At 44.4% G+C, this 25,092-nt stretch overlaps 1 protein-coding gene across 2 annotated transcripts in view; it reads left to right on the top strand.

Annotated features, from left to right (window-relative positions):
* LOC124606916 (putative inorganic phosphate cotransporter) overlaps positions 1–25,092 on the top strand; it is a 103,858-nt gene that overhangs the window by 2,254 nt on the left and 76,512 nt on the right. For both annotated transcript variants that reach the window (XM_047139024.1, XM_047139025.1), the window contains exons 2-3: positions 16,552–16,785; positions 18,567–18,651. In XM_047139024.1, the coding sequence (XP_046994980.1) occupies positions 16,552–16,785; positions 18,567–18,651 (319 nt within the window). The remainder of the gene's footprint in view (positions 1–16,551; positions 16,786–18,566; positions 18,652–25,092) is intronic.

Below are 25,092 nucleotides of genomic sequence, written 5' to 3'. Positions count from 1 at the left end.
GAAGGGAAGGTGCGGCCGCGCGCGCGCGCGCGCGCGCACACACACACCCACACACACACACACACACACACACACACACACACATGCGTGCACACACACACAGGAAAGGTCACATATCCAGAGATCAGGCGACATTTAAGGGCAGTGGTTCTACGTGAGATGTGTATACACCTTATAGTCGACCCCTCATTGAGGCAACACATTGTCAAGAAATGCTCTTATATGCCTGTGCCAGTGTGGTGGTGCTCCGTCGAGCTGAAAAATTAAAAGGATCAATTCAGACCAGTCATTTAAAAATGCAATAAATATAACAAGTAGCATGCGATAACCCATGTGGGTGAGGCAGAAAAGGATTCTTTGTGTGAACCAGTACCACACAGAGAAACAGAGTCTAATCAAAGAAACTAGGGATGAATCAACAAATAAATACTGCTTTCCAGGCTAATTTAACATACGAACCAAATGTGAATGGCCAGACATGCAATGTAAGCTTGACAAAGTAAATCAAAAGCATAAATGCCAAAGAATGCCAATTTGTGAACTTCAAAACTAGGTTACAATATACGTTCCAGACCGTGTTCTTCAGTGTTAGTTCTGGCAGCAGCCACCCTATGATGTACAAGTGAGTATTGGGGCAACAGGGGTATCAAGGCGTTTTGTTAGTGCTGAATGCATACATTCAGGGGCAAACTTGACTGAATTACAACTTCTAGCTCCATTAATTGGCATGATTTACGACCCCCTGGGGATAACCTGTTCTTCTAAGGAACCTCCCACTCCTTCCCCTCCTCCTCCTTCCCCCCCAACCCTCTGGAAACCTCCAACGCTTCCTGTTGAAAGTTGCAATAGCCATCCCCGAATTGCTCTTCAACAGTGGGAAGCAAGAAGGTTCTTGAAACATCAATGTAGGCCTGTGCTGTGATAGTGCCGCGCAAAACGAGAAGACTTGCAAGCCCCCTCCATGAAAACTACGACCATGCCATAACACCACCGCCTCCGAATTTTATTGTTGGCACTACACACGCTGGCAGATGACGTTCACCGGGCATTCACCATACCCACATCCTGCCAATCGGATCGCCACATTGTGTACCATCATTCGTCACTCCACACAACGTTTTTTTCACTGTTCATTCGTCCAATGTTTACGCTCCTTTCACCAAGCGAGGCGTCGTTTGGCATTTACTGGCGTGATGTGAGGTGTATGAACAGCCGCTCGATCATGAAATCCAAGTTTTGTCACCTCCTGCCCAAGTGTCATAGTACTTTCAGTGGATCCTAATGCAGTTTGGAATTCCTGTGTGATGGTCTGGATAGATGTCTGCCTATTACTCATAACGACCCTCTTGAACTGTTGACGGTCTCAGTCAGTCCACAGACGAGGTAAGTCTGTACGCTTTTCTGCTGTATGTGTCCCTTCAGGTTTCCACTTCACTATCACATCAGAAACAGTGGACCTAGGGATGTTCATAAGTGTGGAAATCTCGCGTACAGACGTATGACACAAGTGACACCCAATCACTTGATCACGTTCGAAATCCGTGAGTTCCACAGAGCACCCCGTTCTGCTCTCTTGTGATGTCTAATGACTACTGAGGTCGCTGATATGGAGTGCCTGGCAGTAGGTGGCAGCACAGTGCACCTAATATAAGAAAGGTATTTTTTTGGTGGCGTCCAGATACCTTTGATCACGTAGTGTACTAAACCAAAGTGCGAACAAGCAGCACGGAACTTCACAACAGAACATCAAGGTGATAACAGATGCAAACCCTGAGTTTATTGAATCAGTTGGTCTGAATCCCACATTGATTTTGGTCGATACAACTAATATTGTGGAATATGACAAGTGTATTTTATGCCAGGAATACTTCTCCCATAAATCTAATGCATCAACCACATTTAACAGGAATGATGAAGTTAGTTGACATTGTCACCCAACACCAAGACACTTTATCCCTACCATGTAAGAGTTCCAAAAATCTTGATGCATCATTTACGAAGAGGGATGGTACTGCTACAGTGGCATCAAACCTTACACGTAATGCTTTAGTATCCCTGTTTAACGAGATACGATATGGACTTAATGGGACCGAGACGGACTACACATGCATTGTAGGTATAAAACCAACTCTTGAAACGTTTGTCTCTGCTTCTCACTCGGATCTGAACAATTTAGAAAATGCTGGATGGTTCATTGACGAGCCAGTGGATAGAACGATGGAAGAGTACAAGACATTTACTGCATGTATACCTGTAAAATTGCTTATGGGATACTATGAGGACATGTGGCGAATTATTCAGAAAGCTAAACAGGTACTTATTCTGGTTCAGAGTGCAACGGATGACAATTTATACATTCAGGGAGTTTAGAGGAGAACGAAATCACCATCAATATAGTAACATGAAAAATGCCACAAATCACAGAATCGGATGAGCAGTGTTTGAAGCTTATAAAGGTTCTGAATGCTGGTGTATTTCTACCGTTATCTTTCTGTTCATGGGAGATTTTCGAGTACCCGGTACTACCGACTGCCAGCAGACAGATGAAGTCTATTGAAACCTCCGTTCAGCTGGAGATGCCCACGTTCATCATACTTATATTTCAGACCAATAGAAGAGGAAATGTAGCAAATGATTCCACCAGATTCAGATGATACAGTTGCTGAAAGGTTCAAAGAAAACTTGAGTCTGATTTCAAACACGTACCCGACTCATACGATTGTAGTAGGTGGTGACCTTAATTTCCCCTCGATATGTGGGCGAAAATACGTTTAATTCCGGAGGTACGCATAAAATATCATCCGAAATTGTGCTAAACGCATTCTCTGAAAATTATTTCGAGCAGTTAGTTCATGAGCCCACGCGAATAGTAAACGGTTGTGAAAACACGCTTGACCTCTTAGCAACAAATAATCCTGAGTTAATAACGAGCATCGAAACCGATACAAGGACTAGTGAACACAAGGTTGTCGTAGCGAGAATGAATATTGTAATCTCCAAATCCTCCAAAAATAAACGAAAAATATACCTATTCAAAAACTCAGATAAAATTCACTTGACGCCTTCCTGAGAGACAATCTCCACTCATTCCAAAGTAATAATATGAGTGTAGACCAGATGTAGCTTGAATTCAAGGAAATAGTATCAACAGCAATTGAGAGATTTATACCAAATAAATTAACAAACGACGGAGCTAATCCTCCTTGGTACACAAAACGGGTTAGAACACTGTTACAGAAACAAGGAGACAAACATGCCACATTTAAACAGACGCAAAATCCCCAAGATTGGCCATCTTTTACAGAAGCTCGAAATTTAGCGCGGACTTCAATGCGAGATGCTTATAACAGTTTCCACAACGAAACTTTGTCACGAAACCTGGCAGAAAATCCAAAGAGATTCTGGTCGTATGTGAAGTATGTTAGTGGCAAGAAGCAATCAATGCCTTCTCTGCGTGATAGCAATGAAGATACTATCGAAGATAGTGCTGTCGAAGCAGAGTTACGAAACACAGCCTTTCAAAATGCCTTCAAAAAAGAAGACGAAGTAGATATTCCAGAATTCGAATCGAAAACAGCTGCCAACATGAGTAACGTAGAAGTAAATATCCTGGGAGTAGTGAAGCAATTTAAATCACTTAATAAAGCAGGTCTTCTGGTACAGACTGTATACCAATTAGGATCCTTTCTGACTATGCTGATGCATTAGCCCCATACTTAAAATCATATACAACCGTTCGCTCGAAGTAAGATCCGTACCCAAGGACTGGAAAGATGCACAGGACACACGAATATTCAAGAAAGATAGCAAGAATAATCCACTTAATTACAGGCCCGTATCGTTAACGTCTATATGCAGCAGAATTATGGAACATATATTGTGTTCGAACATTATGTATTACCTCGAAGAAAACTGTCCATATACACACAGTGAACATGGACCTAGAAAACATCGTTCTTGCGAAACACAACTAGCTCTTTATTCAAATTAAGTGTTGAGTGCTATTGACAAGGGATTTCAGATCGATTCCGTATTTCTGGATTTCCGGAAGGCTTTTGACATTGAACCACACAAGCAGCTTGTAGTGAAATTGCGTGCTTATGGAATATCGTCTCAGTTATGTGACTGGATTTGTGATTTCCTGTCAGAGAGGTCACAATTCGTACTAACTGAGGGGAAGTCATCGAGTAAAACAGAAACGATTTCTGGAGTTCCCCAAGGTAGTGTTATAGGCCCTTTGTTGTTCCTTAACTGTATGAACGATTTGGGAGACAGTCTCAGCACCCATCATGGGTTGTTTGCTGATAACGCTGTCGTTTATCTACTAATAAAGTCATCATAATATGAAAACAAATTGCAAAACGATTTAGAAAAGGTATCTGAATGAGGTGAAAATTGGCAGTTGAACCTTAATAATGAAAAGTGTGAGGTCATCCATATGAGTGCTAAAAAGAATCTGTTGAACTTCAGCTACACGATAAATCGGCCTAATCTAAAGGCCATAAATTGAGTTAAATACCTAGGTATTACAGTTACGAACAACTTAAATTGGAAGGAACACATAGAAAGTGTTGTGGGGAAGGCTAACCAAAGACTGCGTTTTATTGGCAGGACACTTATAAAATGTAACAGATCTACTAAGGAGACTGCCTACATTACTCTTGTCCATCCTCTTTTACAATACTGCTGATGCCAGATAGGACTGACGGAGCGCATCGAAAAAGTTCAAAGAAGGGCAGCACATCTTATATTATAGCGAAATATGGGAGAGAGTGTCACGGACATGATACAGGATTTGGTATGGACATGATTAAAAGACAAACGTTTTTCGTTGCGACGGAATCTTCTCACGAAATTCCAATCACCAACTTTCTCCTCCGAATGCGAAAAAATTTTGTAGACAGCGACCTTCATAGGGAGAAATGATCACCCCGATAAAATAAGGGAAATAAGAGGTCATACAGAAAGATATTGGTGTTCGTTCTTTCCACGCGCTATGTGATATTGGAATAATAGAGAATTGTGAAGGTGGTCCTATGAACCCTCTGCCAGGCTCTTAAAGGTGATTTGCAGAGTATCCATGTAGATGCAGATTTATATGCAGTGGGATGAAAATGTATACAGTCTGGCATATGACATGTATGTGAGTTTCTGTGCTTCATACTGTGAAGGAGAAGGTTGTCTACTCAGTCCAGGGAAATTCAAGGAGCTGACGCCAATCGTTGTAGTAGTAGTGGAGCAATAGGGGTATCATGGCATTTTGTTAGTGTGAGGTCCATACATTTAGGGGCAAACTTGATTGATATATGACATCCTCCATCTCCCCTTATCCTTCCATTCTAATAATTGATTTATGACCTGCTGGGGTTAACCCATCCTTCTGAGGAAGTTCCACAACAATCTGCCTCCAACTACCTCCTTCCTCTGACACCCTTCAAATCTACTCCCTCCTACTCGCTGATACAAGTACACTTTCATGCCTGATTTATTGGAATAGTCCCCTCCCACTCTATCAGTTTCATGATTAAATAATGAAACTGATCAATTAATCAACCTCTCCCCCTCTTTTAAATCCCAGCCTTCCTCTCTCCCACCTGGAAATCGGCGGGTCTGTGCTGGAGAGGCAGGATCTCATGATACAAAATTAAACTGCATAGCAGCAGGTACGTTGTTTCTTTACAGAATTAAGTTTTCAGGGTTAGGATCTCCCTGTTTTGTCAGACGCAGGAACTGTACAATACATCACAAAAAAAGTAATTAAATCGATGTATTTTTTTCGGATTTTGCAAGTCATACATCAACATAGCTCACGACATATAATTACACTTTTAAAAATCATTTGCACTGATCACAGGTCATTGCACGCCCACACCCTGACCGCTTCGCTGGGCTCCACCACACGCCAGCTGCCCCACATATTCCCCCACGCGCAGGCCAGAAGATAGGACCCCACACAGCGCAGGCTCGAGCAGTGTGGAGACCAGAAGTCACACTAATCCCTGAACGAAACGTCAGCTAGCGGTAACCCTTTGATATCGATACCTGGAAAACCACCTCTGATTCCTTCTTGATCGAATTCTAATTTGCTGTAACACATATGGCGGTTACGATGCAGCACTGCGAATACCACTGTACACGACATGTAAATAGTCGCTGATAGAGAGGATATTGAGAGTGTAATACAGTACATAAAACGAGATGAGAATCTAATATTCATGAGGAACTGGAATGAGGTGTAGGGGAGGAGTAGAAGAAAAGGTTACAAGAGAATATGAGCTTTGAATAAGGAATGGGAGAGGAGAAATACTAATTGAATTGTGTGATAAAATTGAGCTAGTAATGACAAATGTTCAAGAATCACAAGAGGAGGAGATATACTTTGAAAATCCTGGGTGACACGGGAAGATTTCAGTTAGATTACGTCATGATCAGACAGAAATTACGAAATCAGATACTAGATGGTAAGGCAAACCCAGGATTAGGTAAGGACTCAGATCACAATGTAGTAGTGATGAAGAGTAGGCTGAAGTTTAGAGACTAGTCAGCAAAATTCAATACACAAAGAAATGGGATATGGAAGTACTAAGGAATGATGGGATACAATACCTTGAAGTTCTCTAAGGCAATAGAAAAGGCAATGAGGAATAGCTCAGTAGGCATTGCAGTTGAGGAGGAATGGACATCTGTAAAAAGCGCAGTCACAAAATTTGGAAAGAGAAACGTAGGTACAAATAAGGTAACTGTGAAGAAACCATCCGTAACATAAGAAATACTTCAGTTGATAGATGAAAGAAGGAAGTACCAAAATGTTCAACGACATTCAGGAATACAGAAATACAAGTCGCTGAGGAATGACATAAATAGGAAGTAGAGGGAAGCTAAGACGAAATGGCTGCATGAAAAATGTGAAGAAATAAAAAAAGAAATGATTGTTGGAAGGACTGAATCAGCATATAAGAAAGCCAAAATAACCTTCGATGAAAATCAAATCATGGGTGGTAACATTAAGAGTGCAACGGGAATTCCACTGTTATATGAAGAAGAGAGAGCAGATAGGTGGAAAGAATACGTTAAAGGCCTCTATGAGGGCGAAGACTTCTCTTATGTGATAGAAGAAGAAACAGGAGTCTGTTTTGAAGAGATATGGGATCGAGTATTACAATGAGAGTTTAAGAGGGCTTTGGGGGAGTTAAAATCAAATAAGGCGGAAGGGATGGATAACATTCCCTCAGAATTTCTGAATTCATTGGGGGAAGTGTTGATGTGTAGAATGTACGAGTCTGGCGACACTCCATCTGACTTTCGGAAAAATATCATCCACACAATTCCGAAGATTGCAAGAGCTGACAAGTGCGAGAATTATCGCACAATCAGATTAACAGCTCATGCAGCCAAGTTGCTGACAACAGAAGAACGCAAAAGAAAATTGAGAATGTTTTAGATGACTGTCAGGTTGGCCTTATGGAAGGTAAAGGCACCAGAGGGACAATTCTGATGTTGCGGTTGATAACGTAAGCAAGACTAAATAAAAATCAAGGCACATTCACAAGATTTGACGACGTGGAAAATGCGTTCGACAATGTGAAATGGTGCAAGGTATCGAAAGTATGTGAAAAATAGGGGTAAGCTATAGGCAGACAGGGGGGACAGATAATATAAAATATGTACAAGACACAAGAGAGAATAATAAGAGTGGACGATCAAGAAAGATGTGCTCGGTTTAAAAGGGGTGTAAGATATGAATGTAGACTTTCGCCACTACTGTTCAATCTATACATTGAAGAAGCAATGATGGAAATAAAAGAAAGGTTCAGGAATGGATTAAAATTCAAGGTGAAATAATGTCAATGATACGAAGCACTGATTACATTAATGAATAAGGACTGAGAGTAAATCAAAGAAAGACGAAAGTAATGAGGAATAATATAAATGAAAACAGCAAGAAACTTAACATCAGGATTTATTGTCAGGGGTTAGATGAATTTAACAATTCTAATACCAAGAAGGCAACAAACCCAATGACAGACGGAGCAATGAGGACATCATCAGGAATACAGAAATACAAGTCGCTGAGGAATTACATAAATAGGAAGTGCAGGTAAGCTAAGACGAAATGGCTGCATGAAAATTGTGAAGAAATCGAAAAAGAAATGATTGTTGGAACACTGAGCAAAAGCTAAATCCTGGCCAAGAGAAATCTACTAGTATTAAACATAGGCCTTAATTTGAGGAAGATCTTTCTGAGAGTGTACATTTAGACCACAGCATTTTATGATAGTGAAACATGGACAACGGGAAAAGTGGAGCAGAAGAAACTCTAAGCATTTCAGATGTGGTGCTACAAACGAATGTTGAAAATTAGGTGGACTGATAAGGTAAGTAATGAGCAGGTTCTGTGCAGAATCTGAGAGGAAAGGCAGAAGTGGAAAACATTGGCAAGGAGAAGGGACAGTATGCAAGGGCATGTGTTATGACATGAGGGAGTAATTTCCAAGGTACTAGAAAGGAAAAACTGTAGAGGAGTACAGAGATTGGAATACAGCCAGTAAATAACTAAGAACGTAACAAGATCTACCCTGAGATAAAAAGGTTGGTACAGGAGAGGAACAGGAATTTGTAGCAGGCTGCAACAAACCAGCCGGAAGACAGACAACCAAAAAAAAAAAAAATACGTGGGGGGGGGGGGGAGAGGGCTTCCGTGCCAGTGTGATGCACACATGCACACCCTTAGCCAATAACCTCTTTGTTCTGTCGGACAATACCATAAGGATTATCGGCCATATATGAGGACATGTCGAATACACTACTGTGGTACTTCATTACCTCAGAAGGATCATAGATCTTCACCTAGTAGATGAAGCTATGTGTATCTAAAGTAATTTAGGATCTGCAAAATGTGTTTTCGGAAACTCATAGTGGAATCGATTCATGTGAAGTTTGGATAGGTCTTGTATGCACAGCCCCACACAGAATGGCTTCGTGAACTGTACTGCATTTTTCGCCATCACCACAGAAACATAGTTCTTATTGAATATGGTGATCCACTTACGTCATAACGTCCATCCCACTCGATTCTAATAAAAATTTCACGTTGCTCCCTCAAATTCACCATTGTTTTGCCGAAAATTTAATTATTAAATGATTTATAAATTTTTTTTCTCAAAGTCACTCACCTTGAAAACTCTCTGTCTCCTATTCTAATCAATAGAGCCCTTCAACCAGGGGGACTGCTTGAAGGAGATAGACCAGAGATTCTAACCAGCTCCATCACTAAGCTGAGACACTATTGGAGATTACGATAATAAGTAATGTGTCTCAGCGTATTGCCCAACATTGTCGTCAGTTTTGGGGTGGAACATCCTCATGGACATAATTAGTCTGGACACAGTGCCAGATTGGCATGTGCACCATGCAAACTAATGGTTTATGTGGGTTCTGCCTCCACTACATACCCTACATCAGAATCAGCCACCATACTCCCCTTGATATTTCCATCTAATCCCTCGCATTTGTCTTTGGGTTCCCATCGAAACTCACTAGTCAGCAGTGATTATCGCATGTCATGCCCACATAAGTTATTTTCATCCAGGTACATGATGTAACTCGAATCAAGGGATGTGTTGAACCTGTCACCCATTCGTGGGTTATTTGTCTTGACGTGTCTATGGACACATTGGCGAAGTTCCACGGATCCATCACTCAAAGAAAAGAGGTATGCCAGCATAAGTCGATGATGCTCGTCGTTTTCTTGAGCATTGCGTCCCAAGACAACATAGTTGCTGTGTAATAAAAGTAGGGATCCAGAGATTAGGTGATCATGCATAGACTCCAGAATTTCTCGAAAACGTCCGCAAGCAAGCGCACGTCTGTGTCTTTGTAAAGCCATGCATACTTTCCTTAAGTGGTGATGTTGGATTTTCGTCAGACATTCATAGTGTGCTCATACTCTGCATCTGTTGTCACCCCTGTAAGGTTGCTGGAGAATGCAGTTATGTCAGGTAGCCGGGTTTTGTTGAGTTTTGCCATACTATCCAGATACTCATGTGGGAAAAACGTCTTCCTAGTCACAATTTGAAACTTTTGCTCGTTGGGAAATGCAATTCGAGTGATATGCATATCTCCCGAAGTAGTGAGTTTGTGGAGCGGTGCCTGCATTAATGTAGCATGTCAAGGAAGCGGAGCGTAATTCTCGGCTATGTTCGTTTGGAGAATGAAATATATTTCTCAACTCTCTCAGGTAGGACACGTACCTGATCTTCCTCCATGCCGAAATCAGCCATATGCTCAACAAGAAAGTGAGCGTCCTACAGCCTTAAATTATGGAAGAAAACGGTCACGTATCTTGGTAAAGGGTACTTGAAATTGCACGTATTGTGAGCTGCACCACGGAACTTTCCGTCAAAATGACAGTGGTCCCTACAGGGAGTTTCTGCTTTTCTGTATATGGCAGGCCGCAAATTATGACAGTTAGCCGAGTTATTGTACAACTCCTCTTTTTCACTCGATTTGGTCATGGGAACGTTGTCAGTGTAAGGCCTATCAACATCGAATGAAAGTTTTTCAAGCTCAGTGAGCAGCCAAACTGCAGGATTATCCCCGACATAAGATTTGTATCGCTTAAGACTTGAATAATAGAATGATACAATCTGGCAGCCCCCACATATGGTACGTGTTTTTCTGTGAAGGTAGTATGTGACGTTGTAGGGTCACCTTCACAGCAGGTCACAGGAGCGAGGAGGCAGTCAGTCAAAGTCAGCGTACACTACAAACGGTCATCAGTCCAGTTGCTGAGTATTTTTAAACTTTGTGAATTTGTCTTCCACAGCAGGCATAACAACACATACTGGGTGTTAGGAAGAACACTCTATTAGATAGTTTGTTAATAACTTGCCTGAGGAAAATAATTCAGACACTTTAAGCAAATACACTTTTTTCACTCGTAGTTACTCATTTGAGAGAACAGAAGACGGGACATATCTTTGATCCAAAAATAATGATAATTACTTTTCTCCTTATTATTCTCGTCGGAGAATAGGAGCATGTTCATATGCATCTTACGGTCACTGGCAGATTTTGAGAAATGGAGGTGGCCGAAGACTATATGTTTGCTCTGCTCATCTGACTTGCTTTTCTTCTGCAGGCCATAAACATGTACTGATATTCCGGTATTCCTGCGCCTCAAATTTAGGTATGTCCTGCTTCTTTGATGGGGAACTCGACATCGTTAAAGTTATAACACTTACGAATGTCAAAGTGTCTACCATGTCGACATATGCACTCTGGATCCCCTGTCTCTTTTCTGTCACAAGCCAATGTTAATCACATAAGGCGTCCGCAATCACCGAATATTGTAACTGCTGTATGGTGTCACTGTCCTGACGTCCTTCACTAAAAGGAACTGCCGCTAGGTACAGGATTACTACAACTAATACTACTATAACTAGATGACGAAGCTGCTTGTGGTGAGGTGTTGGGGGTATGTGCCGTAGCTTGCGAGGTCGGCGAGGATGAGAATATGGAGGAGGAGAAGAAGATGCTGTCGTATCGGGCCAGTGCGAGCAGCCCGTCTGCTGCTGCGGCAGCAGCCCTGACCCGCTTGCCTCGGGGAGGGGGCTCACCGCCGCCAGAGACCTGGCGTGGGGATAGCGACGGGGGAACAGCCCCGGCGGTGGCAGGGGCTTCTCATGGGGCGAATAGTGGCGTCCTTGCCGGCGAGGCATGCCTCACCGAACCTCCTGTTGACAGTTGTTTCTTTGCCGCCGCTGCGCGACGGCGTACTGCACGGACGCTGCCGCTGTAGAGAAAGAATCATGAAGATAATTGAGTACAACGTTCCAGATTTCGCCAATTGCTGTTGCTACAAGGAATGGAAGAACACAGATTATTATGATTTGTAAGCAGAGTGAGTATGTATTACCTACTTCGCTCTGGCTCCTTGGAATCCCCCTCAGGTCATCCAGCATCTCCTCAGGCCAGTGGAGGTCTTCCTCCATCTGCACCACGCACTATGGCATTTCGTTCTCGCCTGTATTTGGGAAGATCCATCTGTCCATCTCACTGAATTAGCCTAAAACTACACACTGTTTTTTAATACTAAAAACATATATACGCACGCGAAAACTATGAGGAAAAAATCTCTGCGATTGCTCCTGCTTATCCTCAGCACATATCCTTCCCGTTACATCTTATTCTACTGTGAAATAGTCTATAACAACAACAAAGAATGTCCTCCATAGTACATACGCGATGAAATTGTCATCAAACAGCAAAATACACTACTGGCCATTAAAACTACTACACCACGAAGATGACGTGCTACAGCTTGAAATTTAAGCGACAGGAAGAAGATGCTGTGATATGCAAATGAGGAGCTTTTCAAAGCGTTCACACAAGCCTGGCACCGGTGGTAACACCTACAACGTGTTGACGTTTCTCATACACAAACAGCAGTTGACCGACGTTGCCTGGTGAAACGTTGTTGTGATGCCTCATGTAAGGAGGACAAATGCGTACCATCACGTCTCCGACTTTGATAAAGGTCTGATTGTATCCTATCTCGATTGCGGTTTATCGTATCGCGACATTGCTGCTCGTATTGATCGAGATCCAATGACTGTTAGCAGAATATGTAATCGGTGGGTCAGGAGGGTAATACGGAACGCCGTGCTGGTTCCCAACGGCCTTCTTATCACTAGCAGTTAAGATGACAGGCATCTTATCCGCATGGCTGTAACGGATCGTGCAGCCATGTCTCGAGCCCTGAGTCAACAGGTGGGGACGTTTGCAAGACAACAACCATCTGCACGAACAGTTCGACGACGTTTGCAGCAGCTTGGTCTATCAGCTCGGAGACCATGGCTGCGGTTACCCTTGACGTTGCATCACAAATAGGAGCACCTGCGATGGTGTACTCAACGACGAACCTGGGTGCACGAATGCGAAAACGTCATTTTTTCGGATGAATCCAGGATCTGTTTACAGCATCATGATGGTCGCATCCGCGTTTGGCGATATCGCAGTGAACGTATATTGGAAGCGTGTATTCGTCATCGCCATACTGGCGTATCACCCGGCGTGATGGTATGGGGTGCCATTGGTTACACGTCTCGGTCACCTCTTGTTACCATTGACGGCACTTTGAACAGTGGACGTTATATTTCAAATGTGTTACGACCCGTGGCTCTAACCTTCGTTCGATCCCTGCGAAACCCTACATTTCAGCAGGATAATGCACGACCGAACGTTGCAGGTCCTGTACGGGCATTTCTGGATACAGAAAATGTTCGACTGCTGCCCTGGCCGGCACATTCTCCAGATCTCTCACCAATTGAAAACCTCTGGTCAATGGTGGCCGAGCAACTGGCTCGTCACAATACGCCAGTCACTACTCTTGATGAACTGTGGTATCGTGTTGAAGCTGCATGGTCAGCTGTACTTGTACACGCCATCCAAGCTCTGTTTGACTCAATGGCCAGGCGTATCAAGGCCGTTATTACGGCCAGAGGTGGTTGTTCTGGGTACTGATTTCTTGGGATCTATGCACCCAAAATTGCGTGAAAATGTAATCACATGTCAGTTATAGTATAATATATTTGTCAAATGAATACCCGTTTATCATCTGCATTTCTTCTTGGTGTAGCAATTTTAATGGGCAGTAGTGCATTACGTACACACAGTACTACGAAGAACAAAAATATTTGTAGTACTTATAATGCCGATGCTGCTGCTATTGATGGATTTCAGCAGCCAGCTCACCAATCATTTGCTGGCCGTACACTGAAACAATACGACAAGATATACTCATTGCTACTAAATTCTTAGCGAAAAAGGTTACATTTATCGATTTTGATTTTCGAAAACATGTCCAATAGTAAAGACTCAGTGACTGACCACTAAATACCATCCGCAAATGGCTCTGAGCACTATGGGACTTAACATCTACGGTCATCAGTCCCCTAGAACTTAGAACTACTTAAACCTAACTAACCTAAGGATATCACACAACACCCAGCCATCACGAGGCAGAGAAAATCCCCGACCCCGCCGGGACTCGAACCCGGGAACCCGGGCGTGGGAAGCGAGAACGCTACCGCATGACCACGAGATGCGGGCATACCATCCGCATATTATGTATGTATAGGAAAAGATATATACTACTTACAAAGCTGTTGTTGCTGCTGCTGCCACTGATGTATCGCACCATTCATTTAATCCACAATTTGGTGGATATATGCTGAAACAAGAAGGTGAAATGTATTTAATACCGCAACTACGAAATTATTATTCGAGGAAAGAGTTACAATTGCCTGTTTGAATGTTAACTTACCAGATATTTCCCACTGCTTCCGGCTTTTGCCACCACTGGCACTGCCACTGATAACTTCTTTTTTCCAAATAAAAAACTGGTAGCACACCTGAGCAATAGGATGACCCGAGACACCGGCAAAGAGCAGCAGACTGTGGCCAGAGGTGGAGGGGCAGACTCAAGATCTGCCCACTAATTTGGCGGGAACCAATCAGACTGCAGTATTCTGAGGGGGGATGAAAACCTACGTTTGCGTATTTCGACCAGTTAGATCATGCATAAAAGGGAACTTGAAAGAGAGTGGAGGTGGTTTCCCAGGTGTCAAATACCAAAGGGTTGGCGCCACCTGAAGCTGTTATTCAGGGATTAGAGTGACTTCCAGGCTTCACACCACTTGAGCTGACGCAGAGTGTCGGCCTGTGTGTGCAGGAATATGTGAGGGGGCTGGCGTGTGGTGCAGCCCAGAGAAGTGGTTGGGGCATGGGTATGCAATGCCCTGTGGTCGGTGCGAAAGATTTTTTAACAGTTTAATTAACTGTGATGAGTTAAGTTGAGAGTATTCCTCATGCGATTGAAAAGAAAGGAATCGATTTAATTATTTGATTTCGAAGTATTTTACAAGACCTGCGTCGGAGACCTGCAGCAGAGAAGATGAGAAAGAGAGATTAAAACTCTGCCAATTGAATTTTATAAATAAATAATATATCTGCTGCTATGTAATTGAATTTCGTATTGTGATAACCTTCTTCTTCAGCATAGACCTGCCAGTTTGCAGGCGAGGGAGGGGAGTAGAGTGCTGGCCTATTTAAATGAGTGGGAGGGGTTAAGTAATTGATCAATTTAATTAATTAGTCATCAAATTCATAGAGTTGGATGGGGCTATTCGAATAACCGAGGCCTGAAACTGTGCTTGTACCGTGAGGGGGAGGGGGGAGGGTTTGAGGTTTACGGAGGGTGTGGGGGTGAAAGAGGGGCAGGGGGAGTGGTCGCGGGTTTCTCATAAGTACAGATTATTCTCATAGGCCCATAAATCAACCCCCAGGGAGTCAAAAGCCACTTAACAGAATAAGGTAAGGGAGCGGGTCATTGTCCTGATTGTGTGTAACCCACATCAACAAAGTTCCCTGATACTCCTGTTGCCCTACAATGAGGTGTGTCACTGCGTTTATCGCAGCAGGCTGTTGGCCGGTCTTATTGGGTGTCAATGATGTGCGGCGGGATGGGCGGTTACTTGGCAAGTTAATTTTGAAGATCACAAGTTGGCATTCTTCGGAATGTTTGCCTTCATTTTACTTTCTTTAGCCTACCCCAGATGTATCAATGTCCACAGTTGGTTCATAGGCTATATTAGTCTAGCTATGAATGTTTATTTGTTGACTCATTCTTTTTTTTCGGTTAGGGCCCTTTTACCCAGTGGGGTGCTGATTGATTCTAACAAAGTTATTGTGCCTCACCCGCACAGGATCACTCAAGCTGCTTGATAAAATTGTTTCACATATAAATAGACCTTATTAATACTAATTAATTTTACGTAGTGTCCCTCTTAGTTTCCCTTGTTTTTGAGTAGTGTCTGAAGATGGGATTCACGTCGTGAAACACGGTCGTGTGTACGATTTTATCCATCGGTTGTGAATGTCCCACAAAGAGTACACTTAAGAACTATCTGAATCTCGTCCGCCATGACGAGTACATTTTTATGGACTACTCGCAAAACTGCGTTGATGACACACTACGCTTAAGAGCGAGCATACAGCGACAACCTGTAAATCTCGCGTCACACAAGAAAACAGTCTTGAGCTGCAGGTGCCATCGTCGAATGCTGTAGGAGCTATAGAGCTGTACTCTCGACAAATAAAACGACTCATAGTTTTTGAATTGTGCCTGAAGAAACGGAGAACGCAAAACGCTTTTTGTTACTGTTTTACCGTCAACTTGCGTCAACGCAGTTTCGGTAATGTCAGACAGCTGCATCTGGTGAACGACTATCGTCGACTACCTTAACTAGCAGCTTGTAACTGGTGGGTCTGAGTAAACTTTTACTTTCGATGCCTGTTTTAAATTTCACCCAAGTTTCTACCTTCATTCATGCAGAAGCTGCACTTTTGTGATATCTAATGAATCTTTTTGGAATACCAGGTACATTCCATGTATCGTCATTGTAAGACATTTTGCGTTTGTGTATAAAGTGATGTGATTCACAGGAGTGTGATGTTAGGTAACACTGCACCGTGCTGCGCTGCTTGCAGTCTGGTGAATTCCTGTGGAACGAGGAGCGCCAGGGCTACATGCTGGCCGGGTTCTTCTACGGCTACGCCCTGGGCCAGATGCCGGGCGGCATCCTGGCAGAGAGGTTCGGCGGCAAGCTGGTGTTCGGTCTGGGCACATTCCTCACCGGGGTCCTCACCATCGTCAGCCCGTTTGCCGTCTGGCTGCACGAGGACCTCTTTTTCGCTGTGCGCTTGCTCGAAGGCCTTGCCGAGGTAAGCCCTGCCGAATATGATGTATGTGCAGTCTTTCTACAATTCTGGAGGGATGTAGTTTGTACTTCTTTGCCGTCCAAAAACATTACATTTAGAGTTGGGGATACAGTATGAGCATCAGATATTGACTGGAGTGTTACCTTTAAAATTTTAGCTATAAATTTCACGTCTAGACGAACGATAAGTGGGTCAGAAGTTCGAATTAAGAAGTAAACATGGGTAAAGAGATACGGTGTAACTTCTGTTTCTCTACATAAAGCTCTTGGGAATACTGACTGGAATACGGCTTTCAAAATTCCGATGATAGCAGGGATAAAGTACAGGGAGCCAAAAGTTATATACAACATGTATAGAAGCCTGGCTACAGTTCTAAGAATCAAAGAACTTGGAAGGAGAGCAGTAGCTGAGAAAGGAGTGAGACTGGGTTGTAGCCAGTCAGTCTGCCCACTGAATAACGAGTAAAAGTAAATAAGGAGAAATGTGTGAATTAAGGTTCACGGAGAACAGATCAGAGCTGTAAGGTTAGCCAATGACGGTATAATTTTGTCAGAAATGGCTAATGACTTAGTACAACACTCAACAGAACGGATGCCGTACTGAAAACAGATGACAGGATGAATATCAGCAAGAGAGACCAATGGAATTTAGTAGCTTGCAATCAAGTACTGACAGAGTTAGATTAGAAAAAGAGATACTAAATGTGGAAGGTGTTTTGCTGTTAAGGTAGGAGAGTAAATGACAATGGAAGAAGTAATGACGATATAAAGTGCATACTATAGCAAGGAAAATATTTGTGTAAGAAAAGAAATTTGTTGACATCAAATGTAAAATTTAAGCGCTAAGAAATCTTTTCTGAAGGTACTTTTCGGTAGCCTTGTACGGAAGCGAAAAGTGGACGATATACAGTTCAGACAACAAGAGAACAGAAGCTTTTGGAGTGTGGATGGCACAACCTGACGTAGGGGATGTTGAATAATCTTCGTTTTGACAGCTGTGCAAAGCATTAGGGAGCGAGGAATGCGAAAAATTGTAGTCAATTGACTAGATGTCAAAGGTTTAAAGCATGTACATCCTATTACTCATTGCCTAGTAAGGTATTGAAGTGTTCAAACCAACCACCAACTTGAGAACAGCTTTATGTTATTTTTACAAAAATTACACTCCTCCAGGTGCACTTTAAATTTCATATTTGTTTGGCTACTAGTTTCGACGTTGCGTCAACGCCATCTTAAGACCCGTACACTTTGATGATCAATTGTGTGTGGCAGAGTACTAGAAGTCCGCGGTGAGTAACTAATGACACTAGTTAGTGCCCGCCATCCATGTGGAGCACGTATTGGTCTCACTGCGGACTTCTAGCACTCAGCCACACACAATTGATATCATCGAAGTGTACGGGTCTGAAGATGGTGTTGACTTAACGTCGAAAGTAGTAGCCAAATAAATATGCAGTGCCGGCCGCGGTGGTCTAGCGGTTCTAGGCGCTCAGTCCGGAACCGCGCGACTGCTACGGTCGCAGATTCGAATCCTGCCTCGGGCATGGATGTGTGTGATGTCCTTAGGTTAGTTAGGTTTAAGTAGTTCTAAGTTCTAGGGGACTGATGACCACAGATGTTAAGTCCCATAGTGCTCAGAGCCATTTTTAAATATGAAGTCTTAAGTACAGCTGGAGGAATTTCATTTTTAATCAAAATTATACCAGCTGATGTCCCACCATCGTCCAATTTAAATATGGATGTAGGAAGAGCTTTATGTTAGGTGACAACTGCTTTCTGTTTCAGGGTGTGACTTTCCCATCCATCCAGTATATGATCTCCAAGTGGTCGCCACCCGGGGAGAGGAGTCGCTTCTCCATAATATTCTCAGGTATACTTTCTTACACTGCTCTCAAGTTTTAGAAATAGAAGACCTCTTCGCCGTCTTCTGAGGCTGATTCTACTAGGACGTGTACCACTACAAGTTATTATTTATATTACTGAGCGGCTAAGATGGTCATCCGGTCACCCAGTCGCCGATGTATATCTAATGGTTTCCACGAACAACAAAAATTTGATATTCAGTATTTTGTAAATGATCAGTTTCTGCGTATTTGCCCTATTGTCAGTCTGCTATCCAGTTAGTTCGAGAAGAGTCTATCAGGTAGAGGTGAGGTTAGTTTAGAAGTTCTCGCCATACGTGGTACAGAGAACGTGGCTTCGTGTGGTATCCGTGTTTAGGAAAGAGCCGTTATGAAGTTAATCTGAAACTTACTGCATTGTAGATTGTTGTATTTGTGTTGCTGAATAGAAATAAAATTATTTCAAGTACAGGAGTATGTGCAAATTACTCTGAGGTTTTTTTCTACGTATGCGGAAAATACACGTTTAACAAGTTCACGCCGACCACCTGTAGCCCGGCTAGACCCTTCTATTGGGCGGCATGTACTAATGTGTTACATGCTAGACTACCAATTATGCTACCAGCAGTACGCTAACGTATGGCCTATCAGCTAAGTGCAACGAACAGCTGTAAATAAAATTTTGTGAGACCATTTCACGAGAGAGCGTTCTGAGCAAATGAGATACCACATAATTTATGACTACTTTATGAACCGTGAATATACCTTCAAAATCTTTTCTTAAAGAATTTACTTTATTTACTAGCGATTCATCAAGTACATTAACATATTTAATCACACTACGTGAGCGTGGAAGTAGTTGCCAGGTAGTAACTGATGAAAATGAAATTACCTTTAACAAATGAGAATTTTATTCATAAAAGCCTTTCCAAAAACAGATTTAAAATTTATAAGCAGAAAGGCACCCTCGAAATATCAAGTTACAATTTTATTTAGAAGCAGAAAGAACAATATTGACGGTTGAGACTTTGGGCTGAGAAGCTTGCCGCTCCCTTTCAACATGGCCGTAGTCACGACTGCTCACAAAAACCTCTGAAAGACTACACTGGTGCAATCTGATACACACCACATTACTTTAAACTAAAAATTTTAACAACTCACACAAACACATTAACTATGCACCCCGTAAGAGGGATGGAAATGGTACAAACACTCACACTAAGAAATTACTTGCCACCGAAAGTGCAATTTGTTTTTAAATGGACTCTTACGGTGGAGGGGTGGCAACTTTATAAAAATGACTATTTAAATAAAACCCATGAAATTCAGATTTACATAAAATGTACAACATGCTCTACATTACACATATACCGTCTCGCAAAAAATGGTTCAAATGGCTCTGAGCACTACGGGACTTAACATCTTAGGTCATCAGTGCCCGAGAACTTAGAACTACTTAAACCTAACTAACCTAAGGACATCACACACATCCGTGCCCGAAGTAGAATTCGAACCTGCGACCATAGCAGCCCCGCGGTTTCGGACTGCAGCGCCTAGAACCGCACGGCCACCGCGGCCGGTTACCGTCTCGCAAGATGGCAGGCAAGATAAAAACATATTTCGCATATTTCAGAAATTCGGCCTTTACACCTTAATTCTATAAATTCGTTAACACCGAATCCGACAAATATGACAGAGGCAGCTATTAACGTACGGCAGACCGACCGACAGACAGACAGACAGACACAAGTAGAATTTAACAAGTAAATGGCACAACATATCTCCAGTCACTTAACTTCTAATAAACGGCGATTTCTGGCGAAGACCTGGCGCAGCACCCCCAAAACGCTCTCCGGAACCGTCCGTTGCTAGCCGCTTCAACGGACGCAGGAAGGCGCGCCGATCTCCCGTCTCACAGCGTAGCAGCTCGCGCCAGCCAGACCGATGTCGTGGGTTGACTCCCGTTGCTCTCGTGTCGACCGCGAAGCCACTACTCGCTATACGGAGAGGCCCACTGGCTTCCACGTGGCGACCTCGCATGCGCCGACGCTCAAGACGGACAAGGCATCATGTGTCTCAGGGCACGACCGACCAACCGATAGATCCAACCGGCCTTAAGGTCGATCCGAACGACAGACATCCTGGCACTCCAGACGGCAGACCGACATTGACTAAGCGATCACTCGGTCGGACCAACCCCTGCAGAGGAAGCATGCCCTCACGCTACCCGATATCCCTGTCCCGGGAAGAGACCGACCTACCGATCAATCCAACCGTCAATGTCCATTGCCAGAACAAACTCGAGCAGACTGGTGGCCTAACACATAATAGCACTTCGGACGCCAGACAGACACTGACTGCCCCACACTGACCCGGCTGACCAACTGACCGACTCGCCGAGACGACAAACTGCCCCCAGACTTTTCCCCTTTTCCACCAGAGGGAGACACCAAAGCTGCGATTGCCGCAGTGGCGCCAACGTCAGAAACGGAAGGTGACTGCTTTACACTACGCGCTGCGGCGCGCTCTTCAAAACAGCAAATTTCACCACGGCTCACTTTAAAATAATTTTATGGGATCTGTTATTTTTAAAGAATGGCCTTACGGTACTTTAAAAACAAAAGTTCAATATACCTGTATTAAAATAGCAGCCTAGGTCGTTTGACTAAGACCGCCGTCCACAGCGAGGAATTACAAAAGAAGCATTGGCAGATTAAGGTAAGCGTGAATACGTGGCCGTATGGCGAGCATCGAAATTATCAACGCCAGCGTGAACGTGTTAATGACCTATAGAGAGCTTATCTTGGATGCTTTGGTATTAGATTTGGTGATCAGGATAAAACATGGGTATTGGATTAGTTCTGTAAAACTTGTACAAAACGTACGACAGTGGATTACCGTGAAAAGAAAAAGTCAAAATTCGGCATGCTGAGGATTTCGAAAGGATTCGAAAACCAATTCGATTACTGTCTCTTCTTCCTAGTAAGTATTAATGGATTTGGTTTGGGGTATGAAGCGATCAAACTACAGGGTCATAAGTCTCTTTTTCCTTATGCAAACAGAGCTCAAGCTAAAAAAAATTCCCAAAAGGAGTGGTGGGAAGGAAAAGGGCGGAAAAATAACTGGGAACCACACGGAAGGAAGAAACGAAAGAAGCTAACCAAAATGCGGAAAACGTACACCAAAGAGAAGAATAGTGGAAGGTATTAAAATAATAAAGCAGGTGGCCGAGGCTGACTGATCACAAGATTAAAAAAGGATGAGCCCGCCATTCTGCAACACACTAAAATCTCCAGCCTAAAAGAGAAGGCGAGATGAACACACATAGGGACAAGAATAACACCAAGGCAAACAAACAGCAAAGTAAAAGTGAGGAAGAGTTGAAATGGAGGGAGGGTGGTGGCTTGCGACAGAAAGCCAGAATCCCACCCTTATATTGTGTGGTAAAAAGCCCGCTTACGAATAAAACGTAAAACAACTCCAGACGTTGAGGCACTGTCGCCCAACACCGGAGGCAGGGGGCTGGGAACGTTAAAAGTCCGCCGCAGAGCGGCTAAAATAGGGCAGTCCAACAAGACATGTGGAAGTCACAGCGACACCGAGATGGGTCCTCGCGACGGAGAAGGTGACCATGTGTTAGGCAAATATGGCCGATTCGGAGCCAGCGGAGGACAACGAAGTCCCTGCTAGTGGTTTGTATGAATGAAGGCCACATATTCGTGGTCTCCTTTATAGCACGAAGTTTATTTGGTGTACTGAAGGTGCGCCATTCAATATCCCAGATCGCGAAATCGTGCTGCGGAAGATTACACGGCTACACACTCGCAAAGAACCTCAGCGCAGCAGGGTAGGCATACTCGTCGTCAAGCTTCCAGACTACCACGTCTGACCATCGCAAGGGACGATCGCAGTATTATGCACCAGGTTCATCGTAGTCGCTTCACATCTGCGCCTGCCAACCGAGAACCAGTAAAGGACTCCCTGCAACATTCTGTCAACCTGTATCATTTGTCAGAGACTAGCAGCAGCCCGACTAGGGAATTAACGTCGTACGTGAAAGCTGCCTTTAACACCAGAACACAAACCCCAGCATATGGAAAGGAACCGTGACTCGGAAGTCAACAATTTCCGAGTGAGAGTATCCGGGACACCAAGAATGAATTATCGTGCAAGTCCTTAGGAGGTTGCCGTGTACCTTGGGTGCCTGATATTCCGGCACACCGCCACACGGCAGTGCTCTGCGGGTTGCCGCCACGCTAGGTGTCTGCAGCTAACATCATTCGTCTTCGCTGCGCCATCCGGTGCGGTAGGGAGGGAGCGATGATCACTTAACAGCAGGTACTATTTCCCGTCCGCGAAGCCACATGACGCCGGCTATTTCCCGGTATTCCTACGCCGGGTGGCATATATAGGACTGCCGCTCGCAGTTCTCCAGACCCCCTATCTGCCCAGGTACCCCCCCCCCCCCCAATCAGCCCTCGGCTGTCGTGTGTTATCATTGTGCAGACATTGTAGTACAGTGTTTACAATAAGTGTTGTGTGTCTTCTCTGAAGTGTTGCGAACGGACATCATACTGTCGCTGGGTGTGTTTTTTATACACTCCTGGAAATTGAAATTAGAACACCGTGAATTCATTGTCCCAGGAAGGGGAAACTTTATTGACACATTCCTGGGGTCAGATACATCACATGATCACACTGACAGAACCACAGGCACATAGACACAGGCAACAGAGCATGCACAATGTCGGCACTAGTACAGTGTATATCCACCTTTCGCAGCAATGCAGGCTGCTATTCTCCCATGGAGACGATCGTAGAGATGCTGGATGTAGTCCTGTGGAACGGCTTGCCATGCCATTTCCACCTGGCGCCTCAGTTGGACCAGCGTTCGTGCTGGACGTGCAGACCGCGTGAGACGACGCTTCATCCAGTCCCAAACATGCTCAATGGGGGACAGATCCGGAGACCTTGCTGGCCAGGGTAGTTGACTTACACCTTCTAGAGCACGTTGGGTGGCACGGGATACATGCGGACGTGCATTGTCCTGTTGGAACAGCAAGTTCCCTTGCCGGTCTAGGAATGGTAGAACGATGGGTTCGATGACGGTTTGGATGTACCTTGCACTATTCAGTGTCCCCTCGACGATCACCAGTGGTGTACGGCCAGTGTAGGAGACCGCTCCCCACACCATGATGCCGGGTGTTGGCCCTGTGTGCCTCGGTCGTATGCAGTCCTGATTGTGGCGCTCACCTGCACGGCGCCAAACACGCATACGACCATCATTGGCACCAAGGCAAAAGCGACTCTCATCGCTGAAGACGACACGTCTCCATTCGTCCCTCCATTCACGCCTGTCGCGACACCACTGGAGGCGGGCTGCACGATGTTGGGGCGTGAGCGGAAGACGGCCTAACGGTGTGCGGGACCGTAGTCCAGCTTCGTGGAGACGGTTGCGAATGGTCCTCGCCGATACCCCAGGAGCAACAGTGTCCCTAATTTGCTGGGAAGTGGCGGTGCGGTCCCCTACGGCACTGCGTAGGATCCTACGGTCTTGGCGTGCATCCGTGCGTCGCTGCGGTCCGGTCCCAGGTCGACGGGCACGTGCACCTTCCGCCGACCACTGGCGACAACATCGATGTACTGTGGAGACCTCACGCCCCACGTGTTGAGCAATTCGGCGGTACGTCCACCCGGCCTCCCGCATGCCCACTATACGCCCTCGCTCAATGTCCGTCAACTGCACATACGGTTCACGTCCACGCTGTCGCGGCATGCTACCAGTGTTAAAGACTGCGATGGAGCTCCGTATGCCACGGCAAACTGGCTGACACTGACGGCGGCGGTGCACAAATGCTGCGCAGCTAGCGCCATTCGACGGCCAACACCGCGGTTCCTGGTGTGTCCGCTGTGCCGTGCGTGTGATCATTGCTTGTACAGCCCTCTCGCAGTGTCCGGAGCAAGTATGGTGGGTCTGACACACCGGTGTCAATGTGTTCTTTTTTCCATTTCCAGGAGTGTATTTCTTGCGAACAGAAACCAGACTGTCGCCATGTTTTTTAATTGTCTGTCTACTATGTTCCCTGTCTGCTTACTGTGTATTTTATTAGCTTTGCCACCCCTTTGCTGTATGTTTTAACTTTCCACAATTTTCCGCCGTTTTACAATTTCAGTCACCGTTTTATCGCCTGCTGTTATTGTTTCTTATCTTCTTTCTTACGTTTTAAAAAGTCTGTAAGCTGCAGAGCAGCGTAATAAGCTGCTGCCAGCCCGCCCCCTTCGGGGGGAATTAAAATACAATAAAGGAGAAAAAAAAGCAGTTCTCCAGCAATGTGTGCAGACGTGTGTACTATAGAGTGTGCCACCAAGTCTACCGCCAAGTAAACATCGCGCCACCGTTATAGCCCTACCAGACAAAGACAAAGCACGTATGCCACCGATCGGGACCACAACCGACTCTGACCTTGGAG

Source organism: Schistocerca americana, chromosome 3 (genome assembly GCF_021461395.2).
Source record: "Schistocerca americana isolate TAMUIC-IGC-003095 chromosome 3, iqSchAmer2.1, whole genome shotgun sequence".
In the NCBI taxonomy this organism is placed as follows: domain Eukaryota; kingdom Metazoa; phylum Arthropoda; class Insecta; order Orthoptera; family Acrididae; genus Schistocerca; species Schistocerca americana.
The sequence above is the reverse complement of the archived record's forward strand: the minus strand, read 5'-3'. Positions and strand labels throughout refer to the sequence as shown.